General features: G+C 42.5%; 1 protein-coding gene across 1 annotated transcript; it reads right to left on the reverse strand.

The window, feature by feature from the left end:
* Window positions 1-3526: 3526 nt before the first annotated feature.
* On the reverse strand, window positions 3527-4908 carry LOC138909496 (uncharacterized). The gene is made up of 3 exons (XM_070200698.1): window positions 4299-4908; window positions 3759-3975; window positions 3527-3641 (listed from the first exon to the last, which is right to left on the reverse strand). Exons 1-3 carry the CDS (start codon window positions 4906-4908, stop codon window positions 3527-3529), a joined length of 942 nt encoding a protein of 313 aa, XP_070056799.1.
* Between the last annotated feature and the right edge of the window lie 5539 nt (window positions 4909-10447).

Consider the following 10447-nt stretch of genomic DNA (forward strand, 5'->3'; position numbering starts at 1 on the left):
AAACTAAAAAGAAACAAAATTATCTGATTATTGCAGTCCAAATATATCTAAATATGTCAAATGTATCAAATAAACTCCACCCCTCCCCAAATAAAAGTAAGCATTGTCCCCAATGCTTAACAAAATAAGAGCAAAAGGAGAGAGGGCGAAGAAACTCCCTAGGCATCCTTGGACATCTCAGTGTCCCCAGCAGCATCAACTCATGTTGGCTCAGCAAACTGTATATCATCATCATATCTGAGAGTGGCGGGAGTGGCAAACATCGCACGCACTACATCAGCAGTGTCGGTAGCAAGGCATGGCTCCTCAGACTGGCTAGCTAGTGCAAACTGTGCAGATGGATCTAGGGCGGACTGGTCTGGGCCAAGCAGCATATCAAACGGTAAATCCCCAGTTATCGCTAGTCGGGTCACCTCTTTCCTAAGCTTATCCACTGACTCTTTGCTGGCTTGAGACTTTCTCATCTTCTTCACTTCTTTGGTCAAGTCCTCAATAACTGAACCATGTTGTACCAGAGTGTCCATGATCAACTTCTGGTTATCCAGAATCTTGCATAGCTTCTCATCAAGCATAGTAGAATCTTGTGATGCCTGTGTGGATGACTGCCCTACAACAGTACTAGATATCTCAGACAGCTTAGAAGTAGTTGCCTGCATCCAGTTGTTGAGACTTGCCAATGTCTGGGAGACTCGCAAAGCAGAAAGTGATCCTATAGGCATGGGCATCGGCCTCGGAACTGGAGTAGGGACTTCCCTAGCAATTGTGGTAGGAGCTGTGGACGGAGCTAAAGATGGTGGCGGAGGCATAGCTGTTGCACTGGTAGAGGGCTCAGCTGATGTAGATGGAATATCAGCTGTGTTAGAAACTACCACTGTCGGCTCATTAGACTGGCCTGTAGTAGTAGAAGGTTGAGCGCGGGTTTGCCGGATCCTACAGCGAGTACCACTCAAATGGCTTATTTGGCTTCACCTTTGTATCAAATGGCTTTGGCTCTACCTTTGCATCAGTAAGGTACTCTGTGATAGTAATGGGGTAGGGGTAAGCCGTGTTAGTCTGCTGCACTACCGATGTGATTTTGGCCGACATCAGGGCACCCACATTGATTGGGTACCCGGCCATGATTTGTTCTCATTCAGGCATGGGTCAAGCTTGCTGCATACAAAGATCTGCCAACCTTTTGCCTCAAAGCTCAATGTACTCCATAGAATTGGTACCCCAGCAGTGATCCATGGTGGAGGTGGTCCCGGTGCTAAGATCTCAGCAAGCCACGCCCGGGCCTCTTCTTTCAAGGCCAACTTCTCTAGGTACTCATTTGGCTCCAAATCATCAAAACCCAAGTACGCATTCAACGTGTGTTGATCAAATTTCACTTGAAGGTTGAGTACTTTGGTCACCTTTGTCCCCTTGCGAATGTGTGAAATGTTGGCATAGAAATCGCGGATAAGGTGCTCCTTGACATCCACGACTTTCTTAGTAAAAGACATCCATCCCTTTTCTCGATCTGAACTACCTCAACACTGCAGGGTTGTATCTATCTAGATCCCTCAACAGAAATTGCCTCTCATGTGTCAAGATCTCACCAGCCACCACATCCGAAAATTAGTGAAAGCAGTCAAACTCACAAATCTGTCTTCTCATGCTTTCTTCTTCTTTGCCCGCTCAACCCCAAGGGATGTACCCTCTCCCCATTTACCATCATCTGGAACATCATGCGCATCGGACTCTGGAGAAGCTGCTGGCTCGGAGGCCTGGCTAGCACTTTCCAAACTCTCGAAAGTGTTGTGAGATGATGAAGCCACATCCAGGGGCTCGGGTCGCCCTTGTGGCCTGTACTGTGCAGCTGCCTGCTCCTCCGGAATAGACACGGAGTTTCCCTCGGAAGCCTCCCTAGACGGGGCATAAGAACTAGACTCGAAGAGGTCTGTACCCCTTCCTTTTCCTGTTGTGGTCTTCTTCCGAATAGTTTTGAGCACACTGGGGGGAAAGGCACCTCTGCCTCGACCCCTACAAGAGTCTCCTCTACTTTTGGCAGTCTCGTCGTAGCCTCGTGATCGAACCATTATTTGTATCAAAATAAAGAGGATTGTTAGTTGCATGTCATCATTCAACACAGTTAGGACTTATGTAAGCAAGGGAGAACAGTGTGGACACAGTAGGGTTTCATCAGAATGTCATACATGCAGAATATGGGATATGCGGTTCGCACTTTTCTTATGTTCGACCATAGAATGGGAGTGCAGACTGCACATTTTCATGTGCGGACACACTTCTGACAAGTTTAGAGGCTCAGATGCCTGGAAAAGTGCGGCCGCATAATTCATCTACAGTTTGCGGAATTTTAAGTGTGGTTCGCACATCTGTTTTCTCAAGAGACAAATATCTGATAGACAGTGCGGACCTAAGGGCGGCCATTTTCAAAATTTTGCGGGTCCGCACAATAAAGTACGGCCGCAGAAGCATATGTCTGCTACCAGTTACCAAAATCAACCAACTGCGGACCACACAATTATAAGTGCGGCCGCAGATTTCAAACAATTAATGAGCGATCTATGTTTTTACTTAGATTTTGCAAATACTTGTTCAAATCGATATGGCAACATGGTATACACATAAAATTTAACTAACCCAACCCATTCTAGCATGTATTAACAACTACCCATCACCGATCTACCCCACATGGACACATGGATGAACTAAAATAACAGATGGCCTAAAAGAGAGCAAAACAATGCAAAACTCAAATCACACAAAAGATTAACATAAAGTGAAGCATACCAGATGATGTGAGTGTGCAAGATCTTATAAGTGCAAATGGGTGTGTGTGTTTGACAGTGAAAGGGTCCTTAGATAAGCTCTAGAGCAACAGTGAATCTCAGGAGAGTAAAAAGTGTAAAATGAGTCCAAAATTCCTATTTATACTTAGAGTGAAGGAAAGGGGAAAAGACCGAGTGTGGCCGCACAAATCCAAGTGTGGTCCGCACTCCTTCACCTTGGTATCATTTGTGTTGTCTGCATAATTTTGAGTGCGATCGTACAATTCCTCTTGCGGCCGTAGAATAGCCCCGCACTGAAACTCTTAAACTTCAGAGAGTTTGCAATTTAACACTTTGCCAAGCTTCCAGAAGTGCGGTCCATATGTAAAATATGCGGCCGCACAAGCTCATCTGTTGTGGCACACTTAATTTTACAGCGGCAAAATTAGAATGTGCGGTCCATATTTCCTTTAACACTTAGCCATTTTTATGTCCACCCTACTTGCATGTAACACTCAAACCTGTAGCACACTTCAAATCAAGTTAGAACAACAAACAACACCTAACTACAAAAGAAAAAGGAAAAGAACTTGGGTTGCCTCCCAAGAATACAAAAGAAAAAGGAAAAGAACTTGGGCTGCCTCCCAAGAAGTGCCTGATTTAACGTTGCGGCACGACGCAATGTCAAAGCATCTTCAAGTAAAGTAAATGACCGCCACCACGTGGCTATCTACAACCTTGCCCAAGTAGTGCTTCACCCGGTGACCATTGACTCAGAATACTTCATTGTTCTTGTTCTTCAAATCCAATGCACCGAAACGTGTCACACCAGCAATTTCAAATTGACCATTCCACTTGAGTTTTAGCTTCCCGAGAAACATCCTCAATCTTGAGTTAAACAACAATACAAGATCACCCACTTTGAACTCTTTGTTCCAAATATATTTGTCATGAAGATATTTCATCTTTTCTTTGTATAAGGACGAACTCTCATATGCATGGTACCGGAACTCATCCAATGCATTCAAGTGTGCAACCCGCAAGTTAACGGCTATATCCCAAGCAAGATTCAATTTCTTTAAAGCCCACATTGCCTTGTGATCTAGTTCCATCGGAAGATGACAAGATTTCCCGAATACTAACTGGTATGGAGACATTCCGATAGGTGTTTTGTAAGTCGTTCGATAAGCCCATAAAGCATCATCAAGCTTCTTGGACCAATCTGTCCAATTAGCATTTACCATTTCAGACAAGATACTCTTTATCTCCCGGTTGGAGACTTCCACTTGCCCACTAGCTTGTGGATGATAGGGAGTCGTGATCTTGTGAGTAACACCATACTTGCTAAGTAAAGTGTCAAAAGCCTTGTTGCAAAAGTGTGACCCCCATCGCTTATTATTGCACGTGGATTACCAAATCTTGTAAAAATATTCTTCTTCAAGAAAGCCACTACACTTCTCGCCTCATTGTTGGGTAAGGCGATGGCCTCAACCCATTTGGACACATAATCCACCATGACCAAGATGTAAGTGTTTCCACAAGTACTCACAAAAGGGCCCATAAAGTCAATGCCCCAAACATCAAAAATATCAATCTCCAAGATGGTTGTGAGAGGCATCTCATTTTTCTTTGAAATTCTACCGGCCCGTTGACATTCATCACATGTTTTCACTAAGTCACTTGCATCCTTATAAAGAGTAGGCCAATAGAAACCACAACTAAGAACTTTGGCCGCCGTTCTTTCTCCACCATGAAGACCACCATATGGCGAAGAATAACAAGCACCAAGAATATCACCTTGCTCTTCATCCGGTACACACCTTCTAATCACCCCATCTGTACAAATCCCGAAAAGGTATGGTTCATCCCAATAATAGTCTTGAAAATCTCTCTTGAGCTTATTCCTTTGGTTTGAAGAGAACTCATCCAGAATGATTCCACTCACAAGAAAATTTGCCAAGTTTTCAAACCACGACACCTCTTTTATTGAAATTGCCAAAGGTTGCTCATCGGGGAAGGAGTCATTGATTTCAAGGCCATCATGTGGCCTCCCCTCCTCCTCCAAACGAGACAAGTAGTCCTTCACTTGGTTTTCACTACCTTTCCTATCTCGAATATCAATATCAAATTCTTGCAACAAGAGCACCCATCTCATTAACTGAGCTTTAGAATCTTTTTTCTCATAAGATAGCGAAGCGCCGCATGATCCGTGTGGACAATAACTTTGGCACCCATTAAGTACAGGCACAACTTCTCAATTACAAACAAAATAGCAAGGAGATCTTTTTCCGTAACGGTATAATTGGCTTGGGCACTATTCATGGTCTTAATAGCATAGTAAACCAGATGAAATACTTTGTTAATACGTTTCCCCAAAACAGCCTCAACCGCTAGGTCACTTGTATCACACATGAGTTCAAAAGGCAAACTCCAATTTGAAGCGGTAATGATAGGAGTAGTTGTCAACTTGAGCTTCAATAGTTCAAAAGCCCTCATACAATCATCATTGAAATGGAACTTGACATCCTTCTCAAGGAGCTTATACAACGGGTTCACCACTTTAGAGAAATCTTTGATACAACATCGATAGAAACCCGCATGGCCTAGAAAACTCTGCACACCCTTCACCGAAGTTGGGGGTGGAAGCATAGAAATCACCTCAATCTTCACCTTGTCAACTTCATTTCCATCCTTTGAGATTTTATGGCCAAGGACAATACCTTCCTCAACCATGAAATGATAATTCTCCCAATTGAGCACCAAGTTGGTCTCTTCACATCTAACCAAAACTTTGTCCAAATTTGCAAGACAATCATCAAAAGAATCCCCAACCACCGAGAAGTCATCCATGAAAACTTCAAGGCAGTCTTCCACCATGTCCATAAAAATTGCCATCATACACTATTGAAAAGTCGTCGGTGCATTGCACAAACCAAATGGCATCCTCTTGAAAGCAAAAGTACCATAGGGATATGTAAAGGTTGTTTTCTCTTGATCTTCCGGAGCAATGAGAATTTGGTTGTAGTCCGAGTACCCATCAAGAAAACAATAGAAAGCACGGCCTGCCAATCTATCTAGCATTTGATCTAAGAAAGTAAGTGGAAAGTGATCCTACCTTATAACTTTGTTGAGCTTGCAATAATCCATACAAACCCTCCAACCGGTCACTGTTCTTATAGGAATCAACTCATTCTTATCATTGGTAACCACTGTCATGCCCCCCTTCTTTGGGACACATTGAACCGGAGAAGTCCATGAACTATCGGAGATGGGGTAGACAACCCCGACATCCAACCACTTGATAATCTCCTTCTTGACAACTTCCTGCATAGCCTCATTGAGTCCTCTTTAATGTTTAATGGACGGTTTAGCACCATCCTCCAACTTGATCTTATGCATGCAAAAGGCGGGGCTCATACCCCGAATATCCGCCAAATTCCACCCAATGGCCTTCTTCCTCTTTTGTAACACTGCCAATGTGGAATCAAGCTGCACGTTAGTCAAACAAGAGGAAAGAATAACCGGTAAAGTAGAACAAGGGCCAAGAAATGCATACCCGAAGGTGTGGAGGCAATGGCTTCAACTCCAAAGTAGGTGGCTCCTCAATAGAAGGCTTTATAGGAGGAGTCTTCTTATTCTCAATATCCAAAGATAATTTCTGGGGTGCATAGTTGTACGATCTCATTCCTTGCAAAGAATTCACACATTCCATGAAACCATCCATCTCGTCATCATCAAAATTGACCAAAACGGCTTCCAACATATCACCAACATTGATTGTAGCACTTGTATCATCAACAATAACATCAGTCACCAAATCCACAAAAGAACACACCTCATTGCTATTTGGTTGCCGCATAGACTTACACACATGGAATACCACTTGTTCATCACCAACCCGAAAAGTGAGTTCTCTGGCTTCCACATCACAAAGAGCCTAACCCGTAGCAAGGAAAGGTCTCCAAAGAATGATAGGCACTTCATAATCAACTTCATAGTCTAGAATAACAAAGTCCGCTGGAAGAATGAACTTATCAACCCAGACCAAAACATCTTCAATCACACCCAACGGCCTCTTCATGGTACGATCGGCCATTTTCAACCTCATAGAAGTGGGTCTTGGTTACCCAATTCCCAAAGTTTTGAAAACCGAATAGGGCATCAAATTGATACTTGCCCCAAGATCACAAAGAGCTTTAGCAAACTCGGCACTCCCAATTGTACAAGGAATCATGAAAGCACCGGGATCCTCTAACTTAGAAGCCATGGAATGAACAATTGCACTCACTTGATGAGTGACTTTGATAGTTTCAAAATCCATTGACCACTTCTTTGTCACAAGGTCTTTCATAAACTTTGCATAACCGGACATTTGTTCCAAAGCTTCTACCAATGGCACATTGATTGAAAGACTCTTCATCATTTGAATGAACTTCTTGAATTGATTCTCACCATTTTTCTTGGCAAGTCTTTGAGGGTGAGGAGGTGGAGACCTAGGCAATGGTGCCCTATCCTTTTGCACTACCGGTTCCGGTATGTCAATGATGTGTTTACTAGACGGGTTCACCTCCTCTTGAGTCTCTTCAACACTATCATCAATTTCAATACAAACCTCATCATTTGCTTGAACAACATTATTTGGAATCTCTTCTTCTTGTACCACTTGGTCATCGTCTACAAGTTGGCTTTCACTTGAGGTGGGTGCATTCCTGACTCTTCCACTTCTTGTGATAACCGCCATAGCATGCCCCATATTGTTACCACCCTTTGGGTTCACTACCATGTCACTTGCTAGTGCACCCTTAGGACGAGAATTTAGAGCTTGAAAGATTTGCCCCATTTGAACTTATAGATTACGGATTGATGTGTTGTGTGAGGCAAGTTGGGCATCCAAATCGGCATTCTTTTCCATCATGTTCTCAATACGAACCATCTCATTGTTTGAAGAACTTGAACCATGGGAAGGATAAGGAGGTGGGTTGCTCGGTTGTTGATACATTAGGGGCCTTTGAAAACCCGACCCCAGGTTGCCTTGATTGTTTCCCCAACCACCTTGATTGTTGCCTCCCCAATTTCCTTGGTTGTTTCCACTCCAATTTTCTTGATTATTGTTATTATGCCAATTTTCTTGATTGTTAGAACTCCAATTGCCTTGGTTATTTTGTGGTCGCCATTGTTGTTGATTTGAGCCTTGAAAGTTATTTCTTTACCCTTGAAAATTGTTCACATATTGAACTTTCTCTTCTTGCTCATGATAGGAATCATCTTAATCAAAACCACCATCATCTTGCACATAATTCTACACTCGAGTTTGCATTTGTGGACCCTTGGTCCTCTTCTTGTTCACCAAAATATTAACTCTCTCCATGGCATGAACTTGCTTAGGATCTTGCACTTGATTAAGTTGGTCCTTTGCTAGTTGAATCATGGTTGTTGTCAATTCGGCAATGGCTTGCTCATGATCTTGCAACTCTTTGTGGAGGTGTATCATGTTGGGATCACCTTGTGGAATATTAGCTCGGGATTGCCAAGCCGATGACGTTTTCGCCATCTCATCAAGAATTTTGCACGTCTCTGCATACGGCGTTGTCATAAAGTTTCCACCGGCCAATTGATTGACCATACATTGGTTCATAGTATTGATACCACGGTAGAAAGTTTGTTGAATCATGTTATCGGTCATATCATTATTTGGGCACTCTTTCACCATTGTTTGATATCTCTCCCAAATCTCATGCAAGGATTCATTAGGCTCTTGCTTGAACGCCAATATCTCATCCCGAAGAGTAGCCATGTGCCCGTAAGAGAAAATCTTAGCAATAAACTTCACCGCCAACTCATCCCAAGTGTGTATTGAATGATTCGGCAAACTTTCCAACCAATCTAAAACTTTACCCCGTAGAGAGAAGGGAAAAAGCCTTAGCCTCAAAGCATCCTCGAAAACATTAGTTTGCTTGCTCCCCCAACATGTATCCACAAAGCCCTTCAATTTCTTATAGGCGTTTTAACTTGGCGCACCGGTGAAAAAGCCTCGTTGCTCAAGCAAAGTGAGCATCACATTGGTGATTTGAAAGTACCCGCCCTAACACGAGGGTGGACTATTGCACTAGTATAACCTTTGTTGGGAAATATTCGATGTTATGCTGCTTGTGGTTGAGGTGGTGGAGGTGGGGGTGGTACGGGCACGTTGTCTTGTGGCACCCGGCCTCGCCGATTAGGTTGTGGCACTTGAGGTACCTCATCAAGTTGTTCCTCCTCACCGTCCAAGTCCCCCAATGGCATATTTCTGAGCTCATTGTTCACCATGTTTGTACCTATGATTTCTTCAACAAGTTAGTAACACGGAAGGGAAAGAAGATATTCTAAAAATACACTCAAGTATATAGCTAACACCGTTAAAATTCCCCGGCAAAGGGGCCAAAAATTGATCCACGCCCAATCCACACTCAATAACGAGTAGAAATGGTCATTGGAAGAATAGTACCCAACAAGAGTCGGGGTTGATTTCCACATGAAGTTAAATATGGGTGTTAGGGTGTACACTTGATGAGCGTAGGTGAAATAGCTCAATTACACTTCCAAACAACGGGGTTTTGTTATCTACTTCTAAAATTGACACTAGCAATGATCAACTAAGGAAAAGAGACTAGAAAACGAGTAATTATTTTTGTTATTTTTATCAAATAGGTAAAATGCCTAGGGATGTAACCTTCACCTAGGTGTTAGCCTAATGGATAAATTATGTTAATGCTTGTTTTAGTGGTCATGGTATATTATAACTCTCAACTCTAAATTACCCACTTAATACCTCTCGGTTATAGAGCGATTTTGCCCAGATTGGCTTTCTCAAGCCCAATCGGCTATCAATTCAAATAAATGATATGAGCTCAAGTCGGGTTTTCTCTATCTCTAGTTCAAACCCTTTAATTAGGCTAACCAAAACCTTAACTAGTCTAATTTCTTGTTAGCCAAATTTTCCTAGACTAAGTCTCTCTTTCTCAAGTAAGAACCAAGTGAAAAAGGTATGAATCAATGTTTGCAACCATTAATTCTATAAATAATGCATCAACAAGGCTAAATAATAAATACCCAATCATAAACAAGCATTAGATTAATTATCCTTAAGGTTTACACTCTAGGGTTGGGTTACAACCCTAGAGAAAATCTAGCTACTCATAATAAATTGAAGAAAACAAAGAAGAAGAACTAATTAAAGCCATAATACAAGATTAAATTGATAAAACTAATGTGTTTTCACACAAAATGGTCACAAATTACCAAAAGTAGTAAACTATAACGGCTACAGCACAAAACACTATAAACCTTGCCCTAAAAACGTGTTTTCCGTCTATTTATAGTGGCCCAAAATTCGCTGACAAAAATAACATTCAGGAGGTTCTGCGGCTGCACAATTCCAAGTGTGGTCCGCACTTTTCTTATTCTGCAGGTAGAGGATTTCTGTAGCCACATAATTTGGTCTGCGGCTGCACTTCAGCTTTTGCGGCTGCACTTTTCCTTCTGCGGTCCGCACTTTCTCCTGCAGCTGCAGAATTACTTTTGCGGACCGCACTTTTGGCCTGATGCATTCCTTCTTGCCTTATGAGCTGGAACACTCCTTTTTGAGTTAGATTCCTTCGTTAAGGTCCGATTCTCTAACATTCCTATAATTTACACAATTTTATTAGTTTTGAGAA

This window comes from Nicotiana tomentosiformis, chromosome 1 (genome assembly GCF_000390325.3).
Source record: "Nicotiana tomentosiformis chromosome 1, ASM39032v3, whole genome shotgun sequence".
NCBI classification, from domain to species: Eukaryota; Viridiplantae; Streptophyta; class Magnoliopsida; order Solanales; family Solanaceae; genus Nicotiana; species Nicotiana tomentosiformis.

What these genes read in the sequence shown, in the direction of transcription:
- LOC138909496 (XM_070200698.1), bottom strand. Translation starts at nt 4,908, where the DNA reads ATGAGATGGGTGCTCTTGTTGCAAGAATTTGATATTGATATTCGAGAT. An exon ending in CTTTATGGGCCCTTTTGTGA is followed by an intron (nt 3,976 to 4,298) that starts GTACTTGTGGAA and finishes CTAATTGGACAG; the next exon opens with ATTGGTCCAAGAAGCTTGAT. An exon ending in AATGCATTGGATGAGTTCCG is followed by an intron (nt 3,642 to 3,758) that starts GTACCATGCATA and finishes GTTTAACTCAAG; the next exon opens with ATTGAGGATGTTTCTCGGGA.